The sequence below is a fragment of the Phaseolus vulgaris genome, chromosome 4 (assembly GCF_051622355.1).
Source record: "Phaseolus vulgaris cultivar YP4 chromosome 4, ASM5162235v1, whole genome shotgun sequence".
Lineage (NCBI taxonomy): Eukaryota > Viridiplantae > Streptophyta > Magnoliopsida > Fabales > Fabaceae > Phaseolus > Phaseolus vulgaris.
Window position 1 is genome coordinate 49783927 of NC_143501.1, and position 14144 is coordinate 49798070.

Below are 14144 nucleotides of genomic sequence, written 5' to 3' on the forward strand. Positions count from 1 at the left end.
AATGTTTATTAAAACTACTTTTTTAAGATTAATTTTTAACTCATTCTATTTTAATTTTTCAATTGCATTTTGTTGAGATTCAAATAAAAAGAGTACAAAGTGATTTTATATTTTATGTTCTGTTCAAATAATCGATTAATAAAAAATTATGTATACTTCTAATAAGACATTAATTATATTTTTTAGGGTTAAATAAGTTTTGTTACTTCTAAAATTGACTCGTGCTAAAATTGATATTCTTATAACATAGCATAATTTTTGTATACTTATATATTTTATTTCATTTTTATCCTCGAATGTACATGACATGTTTATTTATTTTTATCCACTAAAAATTGCATATACACTTTGAATTGGTAGAAAAAATGTAGACTTTTGTCAAGAAAAGAATAAGAAATAAGTTGAAGTAAAATAATAATTTAAAAGTCAGAGAAAACTGAAGATGTGGAGAAAAAATATATGGTTAAGGACGAGACAACAGGTAAAACGGTTAAGCAGAAGCAATGAACATGAGATTGCGATGGAAACACTTGTCTTCAATATACCTAAGACAAGAACAAGGAATTAGTCAATTTCATAAATGTTTTTTTGTCCTCTTAGATTTTTTTTAAAATAATATAAAAAAAAAAAGTATCTGTTTTTTTTTTGGGTGCTATGAGACCTTAGTTTGTGCAGTGTTTTCTTGTGTTAATGATTATGTGACAGTGATGTAATTGAAAGGTAGATAAAAAGTTAGGCAAAAATGGCAGGTGGGGCATTTTCCGATCCTGCAACCCTCCAGAGGGCTCATCTTTATCAGTACAAGATTACTGGATTTTTCATCTTTTCTTGCATTGTTGGAGCTCTTGGTGGCTCTCTATTTGGCTATGATCTTGGTGTTTCAGGAGAGTTCTAGCTACCATCTTGCATGATGTTACACTTCACAATTAAACAATGCCAAAATTTCGTGCATGTTTGATTCCTTTCACTCTTGGATTTTGTTTTGAAACTATTTTCTAAACCGTTTATATTAACAGGCAATTTTTCACCTAAAATCTGTTAATGTGGTTTCCAAATCAAATGTTTCTCAATTTCTTCCATTGTTTTCAATTCCTGTTGTTCAAGTGCTTAAGGGGCAAGTTGATAAAACTATGTCATCTTTTAGAAGCCATCTCTCATTGGTATATTTTAGAAAACTGTTTCTCAGAATAGTAATATAAAAGGACCTTAATTTTGCACTTGTTCTGCTTGTTTTATTGATCAAAAGAGAAAATGATGGTGAAATCTTTGCTCACCTGTTGCTTGGTAATTACAGGTGGAGTTACCTCTATGGATGATTTCCTCTTAGAGTTCTTCCCAAAGGTGTATGAGAAGAAGCAAACACATCTTGCTGAGACAGATTATTGTAAATACGATGATCAGATATTGACACTCTTTACTTCATCTCTATACTTTGCTGCACTTCTGTCAACGTTTGCTGCTTCTAATCTAACAAAAAACAAAGGCAGAAAAGCCAGCATCTTAGCTGGTTCTCTAAGCTTCTTTGCAGGAGCTGTTCTCAATGCATCAGCCAAGAATATAGCAATGTTGATCATTGGACGTATCCTTCTTGGTGTTGGCATTGGATTTGGTAACCAGGTAAGTTTAATCTAAGCAAATCAATATCCATACCTCAAATTTATAAATGGAAGTTACAATTCATTCAACCCTTCACACCCCAGAAGGTAAAGTAATAATCTCAACAATCATTGATAAACAAATACATAATCTCTCAAGAGAATCTGAGTAACCACTTTTTGTGTGTATTCCTTTCCAACGAGGTATTTTTCATTCTTGAGTTCTTTCATCCAACAAAAACTAAGAGGGTGTTAGTGTTACCAATTTTACTTGAACTATTTTTGTAATTATTATTGTGCAGGCTGTTCCTCTCTATCTTTCAGAAATGGCTCCTGCAAAGATCAGAGGAGCAGTGAACCAACTCTTTCAGTTAACAACTTGCTTGGGAATTTTAGTTGCCAACCTTGTGAATTATGGCACTGCAAAGCTTCGTCCTTGGGGTTGGAGGTTATCCCTTGGTTTAGCTACAATTCCAGCAGTTTTGATGTTCATTGGAGGGTGTTTATGTCCTGAGACACCCAACAGTCTTGTGGAACAAGGCAGAATTGAGGAAGGAAGATTGGTGTTGGAGAAGGTTAGGGGCACCCCTAATGTTGATGCTGAATTTGATGATCTTCTTGAGGCCAGCAAGGAAGCAAAATCTATCAAGAATCCATTCAAGAACCTTCTTCGGAGGAAAAACAGACCCCAGATGATAATTGGTGCCTTGGCTATTCCTGCTTTTCAACAGCTAACAGGCAACAACTCCATCCTCTTCTATGCTCCTGTTATTTTCCAAACTCTAGGATTTGGCTCTGGGGCAGCTCTATATGCATCTGTTATTACAAGTGTAGCACTTGTTATTGCCACGCTGATCTCAATGGCTTTTGTTGACAAGTTTGGTAGGAGAGCTTTCTTTTTGGAAGCCGGCACTGAAATGATAATCTGCATGGTAACTACATTTTTCACAACTTTTGTCCTTAAAACTAAAAAAACATAAATGAAATTGAAAAACACGGTTAGTGATGACATAAAAACCATGCAATGATTATGCATTTTTACTTACTAGCTAATGTATTGGAATAGTTGGTCCATGACTAAAATAGCCTCTATGACTAAGAGTTAACTGGGTACAGAACTTTTTTCAAATACTTCCTCCAAAGGAAAAATTGACTGATCTTTTTAAGTCTTCTAACTGATAACTTTTGCACTTTAGTTTATTTAGAAGTTCTTAAACGTAATCTATCATAAATACCCTGTTTTGTTGAATTAAGAAACAAATGTTATTTATCTCACAATATCAAATCTAAGTTAGTTTTATGTGATTTAGAATTCTATTTTTGTTGCCTTATTCTTCTAAAGAAAAGTCAGCATGTTGGAGATCATAAATCAGTTAGAAATAAAAACACTTCATAATATATATAAATAGGTGCAAAGTTCACAGTTAATTTTACAAGGTTTAATTAGACTTAAAATCAACTTCTTAATATTATATTATAGTCATTTAAAGTTTATCATTGTTAGACTTATAAGTCACCTGCTATTGGATCACCCATTTAAGTTTTTGTTATAGTTTTTTCTAAGATAAATATGATATCCTCTCTACTAACTATGTTGCTAATTTGAGTGAATCATGTCTTTATGTGCAGGTTGCTATGGCTATAGTTTTGGCTAAGGAATTTGGAAAAGGCAAAGAACTATCATTTGGTATTAGTGTATTTTTGGTGGTACTGATTTTCCTATTCGTTTTGGCATTTGGAAGATCGTGGGGTCCCTTGGGCTGGTTGGTTCCTAGTGAGCTGTTCCCTCTAGAGATAAGGTCAGCAGCACAGAGTATGGTGGTGTGTGTCAACATGTTGTTCACTGCCATTGTGGCACAATTCTTCCTTGTATCACTATGCCACCTTAAATATGGAATCTTCTTGCTGTTTGGAGCATTGATTGTCCTTATGACCTGCTTTGTTTTCTTCCTCTTGCCAGAAACCAAGCAAGTTCCAATTGAGGAGATTCATCTTCTGTTTGAGAAGCATTGGTTTTGGAAGAGAGTAGTACGAGAAGGGAACCATGAATCTGGGTCAAATGTATGAGCCAAAAGCTCAAATTTTGTTCATTGATAGGGTAGGAACATTAAATGTAGAGAAATAAGATGAACTCCAAACATTTACATGACAGCAACAGAGAATGAAAGAAATCGAAATGAAAAATTTTAGGTATAATAGGAGTTTATATACTCCTTTCTCCTCCAATCCAGGAGATCTCTTTTAAGAATAAAACCGTAACGGAACATTGATCTCTAAAGTGGACGATACTTCGAGTGTAGTGATTGATTCTAATGATGCTATCTTTTAAATTTGATGTCGGAACAAATAAGATGATAATTTAGAGTGTGTATGAAAATGCCTAGAATGGTTTTGTTTTGAATGGAAGTTTTGTAGTTTTTTAATGTACAAACAGATAGACAGAATTTTGGTGTGTTGATGAAATGTTTGATAAGTACAAGTGTTCTTGTATCATTGTTATTAAATGTTATTGAACCAATAGTTTTTATTTTATGGGGGAATGCTAGAATTTATTTTTCATGGACAAAAAATCTTGTTGGAAGCAATAAATATAATTCTAAATATTAACATATTTACATATTACATGTCAAATTTGTATCTAGATAATCAATCTATATGATGAGTAGTGAGGTATTATTCATTAACTATTCTTTTTTTAATCTTTTCTAATATTGGAATGGATGATAAGAACACTAGAAAATTATGAGAAATTTGTAATTCATAAGGTAAGTTAGTTATGGTTATCGAATTGAGATTCAGATAGTGAATTTTTTTTAAAATTTTTTAATCGTGAATAGAATGTTATTATAAATTGTAAAATATATTATAAATAAAATAGGATATTTTAAATAAAAATAAGTTATATAAAAAATATTAAAAATATTATATATGTAAATGAAGTTAAAATGTTCAATTCATAAAATTAAAATATAATAATAAAATATAAAATATTATTTTCTATATTTAAATCTTAAATCTTAATTTTATGTTTTTTATTTATCATTTTAGTGGATTAATGTTTGTTAGATCATTTTTTTCTTTTAATATAACATTTTTTTAAATCTTTCTCATTCTCTTCCTACATCTCTCCAATCATCTATGTGTATAATTATCATTTATTGTTATGGTAGATTTTTCTTTTTTTCCTTGTCAGTGGTAATTGTTAAATTTCTTAGACCTATTAAAAAAATATCTTTAAATTTCACACATAAAAATTACACAAATAAAATGACTTTAAACTTTGCATAAAAATTAAAATTTTAGCATAATGCAAATATAAATACAATTAAGTCTTTTTCTAACGTGAATTCTATCAATTATAAGGAATAAATCATAATAATTATATATGTTCTTTTCTTTTTTCTAAAAAAATAACTTTTATTCTCAAGACAAAAAAAGTTTTCCTGTATTTTCCGGAATGGCAAAACGACGTCATTCTTTCACTTGGAACAGTGGCAACAACGTAATTATTTGCAATGGCAAGGATAGATTATATTCTGCTGTTTGATCAACACTACACCCCCAGCAAACTGAGAAACTGTCGAAATGGAATGGCTTTTAAGGTAATGTTCCTTGATTTTCCTTTTTCCGTGTTTTATGGATAAAGGGTGTTCGGTTAAGCTGGCAAATTTGAAGTCTTTGTAACTAGTACTGAAGATTTCTTCGAAATATGTATGTTACTGTTGTGCTTGCAGTGGCTTGCGTTTGATTCAGTGTTCGGGGAAATTATCCGGTTGAGTTTTGGATGAAATGGGTTATTAAGAATTTACTTTAAGTCTAACTTAATATACTACGAAATGTTTTAATCAACTTAATTCATGGCTATGAAGTTGCGTCATGTGGCAATTAGAAGGTTGTTAGTTGTTTGGGTGTTCGTTGTTGTGATAGTTGTTTTCCAATGTTGTTGGACAACGTATAAATCTCTGTTGAATGCTGATGGGAGCTCAGTAGCATTCCCAGATGAAGTTTCCATTTCTGGAACTTCAGAAAACGAGGGTGTGTATAGATCCACAGCAAACAATGTCACTTTTGCTTCTCATTCAAAAGAATATGCTTCTGAGAAAGAAGCTGAATTGGACCATGAATTGGAATCTAAAAGGGGCATAAATTCAAGAGAAGGACACCTTCCTAGTAAGGGTTTTACAGTGGGAAATCATGAAGATGCAATTGAAGGTTTCACTCAGAAAAGTTCTAAGTATGCACTTGTGGATCCCACGCCAAAAGTTGGAGAAATGGATAACAAACAGAATATTCAACATAATGTGCAATTTGCATCTCAAGAGATTCCTTCTGAAGGCATCAAAATTCTAGATGCTGGTTTCAGCATGTCTGATAAGTTTCTTGTTGGAAAAAAACCTTCCAATGACAGCAGAATAGAGAGTGTGAAAATGGAACCACAACTGTTGAAATCTCCTTTGTCCATGTCTTATAGTGAACCTAAGATGAATACCTCATCAACCAGGAGTAACTTGGTGTGGCCAACTTCAATAACACATATTAGTTCTTGGCTTCAGAGTGTTAATTCTGCTTCTATGGTATGAATTCCAGCTTTTTGGTTCCAATTTGAGCCACTGTGGAATCTTTAAGGATCCTAATTTTCATGTACTATGTATTGATGACAGAGGCCAAGGTGGTCTTCTCGACCAGACCGGGAACTCTTTTCTGCAACACAAGAGATTGAAAATGCTCGCATCATATCAAATTCTTCAGAACTTTATGCACCTGCTTTCCTTAATGTTTCCAAATTTTCAAGGTATCCCTGCAATTCTTTAATATGTTAATATGTTATGTGTTGTATCATCTGTTGGATCCCCAGCTGGTTCAGTGATAAAAAAATTGTGTTGGGATTATTTGTATAAAGATTAAGGGCATTTCTGAGGTGACTCATTTTATTTTATTTATTCTTTGCTGATAAAAAACTATTAAGTGCTTTCAAGACATAACTGAAGCACATTTATGAATTTGTTCTTCAGGAGTTACGAACTGATGGAGCGCAAGCTCAAAGTTTTTATCTATAGAGAGGGACCAAAACCTGTATTTCATCAGCCTAAGATGAGAGGAATTTATGCCTCAGAGGGTTGGTTTATGAAATTGATGGAAGGAAATAAAAGGTTCATTGTGAAGGATCCCCGAAAAGCTCATTTGTTTTACCTACCATTCAGTTCACAGATACTAAGAGTTACTCTTCCGAAACAGAAGCAGATGGAGCAATACCTTGAGAAATATGTGGAGTTAATTGCAGGAAAATATCGTTTCTGGAATAGAACTGGTGGAGCTGACCATTTTCTTGTTGCTTGTCATGATTGGGTGTGCTTTTAATGCATCTCTTTTATTAGTATTTATGTAACATTTTCACATGATAGGGCTAGTAAAATTCTCTTTTAAGGATTGGCATCCTTTTAGAAAAATTCTTAAGCAAACAATGAAATAGCAATTTAGAAATTTCATCAAGTTGTATATCAGTCAAATTGATCATATCTCACCCAGACATCTTGACCCTTGTGCAATTCCTTTTGATCTGAGGACCTTGTTTATAGAATGATGTGGCTTGGTTATGCCATTCTTCATAGTTGTTGAATACTTATTCTGCTAAGTCAAGAAAGAACTTTCTCATGCTAGGATTTGTCAAATTCTAAGATAAATTTTGTCGTTTGAAAATGTTCCACTTGTAAAAGATTGAAATATCCTAATCTCTAGTCAATGTGTAATCTCCAACATATTTATCTAGTGAAAAGGGATAATATCCTCATGCTATACTACTTCAAGTTGCTGAACTTGGATATGTGATGCAGCTTGAATTTTCTGCAATACTAACATAGTGTGATGTACACAATTGCAGGCCTCCCAAATCACAAGGCAACCAATGAAAGGTTGCATTAGGTGCCTTTGTAATTCCAATGTTGCTAAAGGCTTCCAAATAGGGAAGGACACTACTCTACCTGTCACCTATATACACTCTGTGATGGATCCACTAAGAGGATTTGTGGGGAAACCTCCTTCAGAAAGGTCTATTCTGGCCTTTTTTGCAGGAAGCATGCATGGTTATCTCCGTCCAATCCTGCTAGAACACTGGGAGAATAAAGAACCAAACATGAAAATTCTTGGTCCAATGCCACGTGATTTGGAAGGTAAAAAATTGTATATGGGATATATGAATAGCAGCAAGTACTGCATATGTGCTAGAGGCTACGAGGTTCACACCCCAAGAATAATTGAGGCCATCTTTTCTGGGTGTGTGCCAGTGATCATATCAGATGATTATGTGCCTCCTTTCTTTGAGGTATTGAACTGGGAAGCATTTTCTTTGTTTGTTAGTGAGAGGGATATCCCTAGTCTCAGAGACATACTTCTCTCAATCCCTGAAGAGAAGTACCTTGCACTGCATTTGGGAGTAAAGAAGGTTCAGCAGCACTTTTTGTGGCACAAAGTTCCTGTTAAGTATGACTTGTTTCACATGATTCTTCATGCAATATGGAACAATAGGCTTTCTCAGACTAGACCCAGGTGATGATATCATTGATGGGAATAAGAATCAAGGTCACGAGTTTTATTTCTATTACAACAATTGGTCGATGAGAAGTTGTTGGTGGTGACATTAAATATCTCGTGATGCAAGTTGTGTGGATCAGGTCACAATTGAATCGGAATGTATTTTTTATACTTAAATGTAATTGAGATTGCCGATGACTAAAGTTAGGTGAATCAGGTGACAATCAGATGACGAAAATGAGGTGAATTAGGTCATAATCGAATCATAAATGTATTGTTTATATTTAAATGTGATTGAGATTGTAAATAACAAAAGTTGGGTGGACCATGTCACTATCTATTTTATATTTAAATGTAAGTGAGATGATCGATGTGAATTTAATTCTTTATAGACTACTAATAATAGAAGATTGCACTATGTTTGATTATACGAAAAGAATATTAAAAATATATCAAGATCAAAATATTTGTACCATGTTTTACCATATTAAGATAACATTGAAAATTTATTAATATCAAAATATTTATATCATGTTTGAAAAGATCAAGAAATATTGAAAAAAATATAAAAAAACATGTTTAAAATGATAAAATATTAAAAAAGTCTTCTATAAAAATATTTATTATAAAACCTCATCATCAAATTTTTAATAATTTCTCACGGCTTATTTCAAAAATATAAAATGTGTAGATAATTAATCATTCATATTAGTTTTAGAGCATCCAAGTAGAATAATTTATATTATATATCTATATTTATTGAGATTATTTTCAAAATCAAAAGTTAATTATTCATTGTCAATAATATTCATCATAGCAAAAAGATAAGAGAAAAAAATGTATATAAATTATTTTTAGTTTAAATTTACCTGAGACTTTTAAACATTAGTAATTGCTATAAGTAGATGCATAAAATATATTAGTACACGGTTCAAGCATATGCATAAAAAGTTTTTATGGTTACGTCCTTTAACAAATTGTCAAAAGCTTGGACAACCTTAAATTGGTAGTGCAAAGAGAAAATTATAAAGTTAGAGAAATAAAATTAAGAAAATAAGAACAAAATAGTTTTTTCTGTGTGCAAGTATCATTGTTAACTGCACTATACTACATATGCATCACTGGGTTGGGCCTTTAGCAGCTTTTGTTTTGGACAATTGCTTTCAGCACCCAACAATTGCTTTTCTTTTTTGTCTTTTCAAATTGATTTTTGCAAATATTGAAATGATATAAATATATTTTTTATATAAAAAAATAGGCTTTGAAATAATGTGAGAAAGTAATGTGTGGCTTGTACTATAGTTTGTAGAGTGTAAAATTCTACTAAGGAATCGTAATTGACAAGACTAATTCCGTAGGTACCCTCTGTTAGCATTTATTACTAACTGCACTACAAGTTTTGGGCCCATACAACCATCATATTTTGTGGTGAAAAAAAATTACAATATGATAGTTGTGACCTAAAAAGTAAGTCACATTCTCCCTATACCTTCTAATAATCTCAGTTGTACCTCCATACCCTTATACCTTATCCTAGTCGCATATCTCATTTCCAATCGTAACACTTTCATTCTCTAGTCGCAACGTTTGAGAGAACAATTTCATCATCTGAACATATGTAAAAGAGTTGACAATAAGATTCATCGCATTTGACGTTCCCTAGTATGTATGAAGATAAAAAAAAAATGAGTTATATACTCTAGTTTTACACCTCGCTAGTTTTTTTTTTTGGATTTTGTTTTCAAAAGAATGACAATAAATAAGTGAACAAAAACACAACAATTACTAATAAATACATCGCAAAACTTATATCAACCACCAATGTTCATCACCAGCTACCACAAACAATCACCATCACTTGAAAATGAAGAAGAAGACATCACACTTCCCAATATACTCAAAAGGGTATTGTTAAAATTAAAAAAAATAAATATGAAAGTGTAGGAGAAATATATGAAACTGCAGTGAAAATTTACGAAAGGTCAAATATTATTAAATTTTAAAATTAGCTAAAATTTGCATCTAAGTCCAATTAAATTTTAAAACACAAAACTAACACTACAAATATCTAAGATTTATATTAAATGATATTTTTATTTATATAAATAACTTTTGTAAGCAAGTATCACTAAAGATACCCTAATGTAATTAGTGTAAATGAGAGATATAAAAAGGATATATAAAACATATGAAAATATTTGAACTACGGGACATAATTTTAAATTAATATGAAAAAAAAACTTTAAAAACAATTAATTGTATTTTCAAACATCATCTTCTTTTCTACCTTCCCTTTCTTTAAATAACAACCAATTTATTGCCAAAAAAATAATTTATTGTTTTGTTTTTGTTCCTTCCTCTTTCTGGTCCTTGTTCTATTATTTCTTCTGTGTCTTTGTCCATTTATCACCAACTAAACATCAACATATAAATAGTCAAAACAATTACATTATCTAAGTTGCACCAATAAAGTTTGCTCACCAACGATTATTTAAGATTTGTTCTAGGAAAAATATGAAACATTTTCTATTAATTCCCTGACATAAGGTTATGCCATTGATTTCCATTTATAAGTTTGTTTTGAGCTAAAGAATATACATTAAAAGAATTTTTTTTAGTTGATAATGTTTTAAATCAAAGAACGTCTTCACACATGCATGCAAACAAATAGCTTCAAGAATAATAACGTTAAGTTGTAGAATCATCATAAGCAAAATCACAAAAATAAACAAGAGAAAAAAAAAAGAAAAAATAGAAAATAGATTTAGTGTAGGTTTTTGCCTTTCGTAGTTTTTTTGAGGTTTAGTTTGATATATATTTATGAGTCTTGAATGTTTGGTTTACTTCTGCTTACTGACAAAGATCATATTTAGTTGTTGGAGACGCGTGTAGGGTGGTATTTATTTTGTCTTATTTTGTGAGAACGTGTCTTCTTTGGAGGAATGATGTAACTGTATTCTGATGTGATATTGCCTATATCAGTCTTCTCATGTTTATATCACTCTGGTTGATGTTTTGGATAGTATGTTGGATCCTCAGTTGGGTGTTAAGAAGTTTGTTCTGAATTTTTTTTATAAGGATTGAAACACCTCTGGAGTATCTTATTTTATTTTATTTATTCTTTGCTGATAAAAAAGAAATAAATAAGAAATAAAAAAATTATTTAATTATTTAATACAATAAAAAAATAAATGAAAAACTGAAGTCCATTTATTGAGGTGATATTTCCCCTTCGACCCACCAAATAAATAAAGCATAAAATATTTGAATAGTTGAGAAAGAATAAACTATTTGTATTTAAAGCAAAAAAAGGGAACAGATACATTAACATTTATACTTGTACAATATTCAATTCGATTCACCAATTCATATGTACGCAATTATTGAAGTTCAGAATATAGTTTATAGATCTTCATCATCCCCAAAAAAACACACTCGTCGTTTTCTTCCGTCAGAGAATGAAAAGAGAAAAAATTATGAATGTGTAAATAGATGATAATTGAATGAGAATTTAAAATTAAGTACTTTTTAAAGTTTATTATAATTCATTGTTTATATGCTATTATAATTGACTATGTTCTATTTTTACTTTTATTCATTTTTTTTCAATTTTTCCCTTTCTTTTCCTTTTCTATGCAATTTTTATCTCTATCAAATAAATCATTAATACCTAAATTGAGTTTTCGAAGGTTCGTAACTTTTTCTTTTTTTGATCTAAAACCGTTTAACATTGGGTAGAAACAAGAACTTATCTATATAAAATACTTCAAGAATTATTAAAAGTAATTAAACAACTATCTTACATAAATTGTTCGTTAATAAATTTGATAAGCATTTTATCTATACCACTATATATATAAAAAAGAATAACAATTTTGTATCATTTTAAATAAAAATACTTTATTATTTATTAAGTAAAAGTACTTTTATCATTTGGTAAAAATAAGGTTAAATATGTTTTTCGTCAGCATATTATAACATTCAAGTCAATGATGAGTAAAAATGAAATATTTTAACATCTTAATCCATACGAAAATATATGTTTGAAACATAAAAAAACTGACAATGATTTTGAGAACGAAAATCAATTTCGCTTAATAATAAAGAACGAAAAATATATTTAACTAGTAAATCATTAAAAAAAAATAAGATAAAACCTCACAAACTCATAAACTTTTAACTAACAACTAATTACTCCAAACATTTAATGATTTAGAAGGAAACATCATACTATCAAATGTTTCTATTTATTTCTCCATCCAAAAGAATTATATTGTTTTGAAGTTGTGGTTATTATTTTGAAAAGGTTTAACCAAAATGTTTTAATTTGTGAAGAATTGACTCTTGAAGAAAAGACCCTAAATAAAGAGAGCATTAATTTGAGTGAAGAAAGTTTCCCTTTGTGTAAAAGTTGAAAGAAGATGTTGGAAGAAATGGCATGAGTATTAGTAGCATATGGTTGTACTAAGGGGAGGCCCGGAAGATGGTGGAGTTGCATGTGAATGGCAATGGCATCTACCAAGAACAAATTAAGAGGAAAAGGAAACATAATAACCAAATGGCTCCACTCATTTATGAGATTAAATTGTTTGGGTCCTTCTTAGTACATTACCTATCTCTTCCTCCCATTGCAACCTCAACTCAATTTCAAACCACTAATCATTTTCACACTTCATACCTCAACCAAGAAAAAAAAGTGGAGGATATATTTTTTTTCATTCCTTGTCTTTAACTTTCTCTTTTAATGTTCTTTTTCAATATTTTTTTATCAGCAATCTAGAATTGAAATTAAAATGAAACATTTGAAGTGTTCTAACCTAAAAGTTAGGTTAGATAAACCTTACATTTGAGTGTTTATGGATCTCATTTAATCAACAAGATAATATTGTCAAAAAATTTTATCAATCTGCCCAAAAATGGAAAAACAACCTCTTTCATAAATCCTCCATATAAATACAAAAACATTCTAAAATATTGTGTTGAAGATTTCACGTCGATTAAACATAAGGATTTTTCATAATATATAAATAGGTGTAAACTTTACCTTATAAGTCGATGATTTTATAAAGTTAAGTTAGACTTAAATTTTACTTTTAACATGGTATGAAAGAGATTTAGAACCTATCTTAACTAGAATTGATTTCCTGTCCAACTTTTTATTATTAAATATTTTTTTTAATTATTAATAGCTAATGATCAACATCATATGTTTTAAAGCTTTATTTCTTTTATACATTCAATTTCTTATTTTATTTATATTTTATTCTCCTCCATCTTTCGTAAAGGAAGCTTTTAAACACATATATATTTTATTTTTATTTGTTATCTTAAATAGTTATAGTTTTTCTTTTGAAAACCCCATTTCACTTTTTGCATAACTATTTTATTATAAGTTCCTTATTTATGTGCTTGAAAAAAAATATCACATTACTTTTTATAAGATTTTGTATATGTTAGTTATCTTTAGAGATTTGAACCAACAGCTCCCTTACGTTGGATTAATAGGTTAAGGGGTAATTTTCCCTCGTTATAAAAATAAAAAATTAAATTAAAATGTTTTTAAAATTTAAATCATATTAATGAAACTAATTTTAATTTTAAACGAAATATATATATATAGTCTGACATCGCTCAGGAGTCGAGACCAAAAACATTTTATATACTTCTTCTTCTTCCTACCCACCGAGGTGTCTACCCACCGAGACGTTTTTTAAAGACAAAATCATGATGAGACACCGACTTCTAAAATAAAAAATACCTTAATCGATGTTTTTTTCTTAAACTTAAAGTCGGAACAATAACCTATATGTGAGAACAAGTTTGTTAAGTAAAAAAATATTAATAAAAATATATTTTAATAATTTTTTTTATTACAATTTTTCAGTAGGTTTCGATATAGAGAAAAAAACATATTTAACGAAAAAATCACAATTATTTTATTAATATTAAAAAATATTATATTTTATATAAAGATCTTAAAGAAGCAGTAAATAAATAGAAAATGTATATTATATTATGAGG

At 30.1% G+C, this 14144-nt stretch overlaps 2 protein-coding genes across 2 annotated transcripts; both read left to right on the forward strand.

Annotated features, from left to right (window-relative positions):
* Positions 1-671: 671 nt before the first annotated feature.
* Positions 672-3819, forward strand: LOC137838117 (sugar transport protein 14). The gene is made up of 4 exons (XM_068647349.2): positions 672-881; positions 1292-1617; positions 1898-2527; positions 3225-3819. Exons 1-4 carry the CDS (start codon positions 743-745, stop codon positions 3660-3662), a joined length of 1533 nt encoding a protein of 510 aa, XP_068503450.1. The 5' UTR covers positions 672-742; the 3' UTR covers positions 3663-3819.
* Positions 3820-5061: 1242 nt separating this feature from the next.
* LOC137838118 (putative glycosyltransferase At3g07620) lies at positions 5062-8505 on the forward strand. The gene is made up of 5 exons (XM_068647350.2): positions 5062-5197; positions 5330-6169; positions 6257-6387; positions 6608-6941; positions 7474-8505. The coding sequence occupies exons 2-5, from the start codon at positions 5453-5455 to the stop codon at positions 8140-8142; spliced, it is 1851 nt and encodes a 616-aa protein (XP_068503451.2). The 5' UTR covers positions 5062-5197; positions 5330-5452; the 3' UTR covers positions 8143-8505.
* The last annotated feature ends 5639 nt before the right edge of the window (positions 8506-14144 follow it).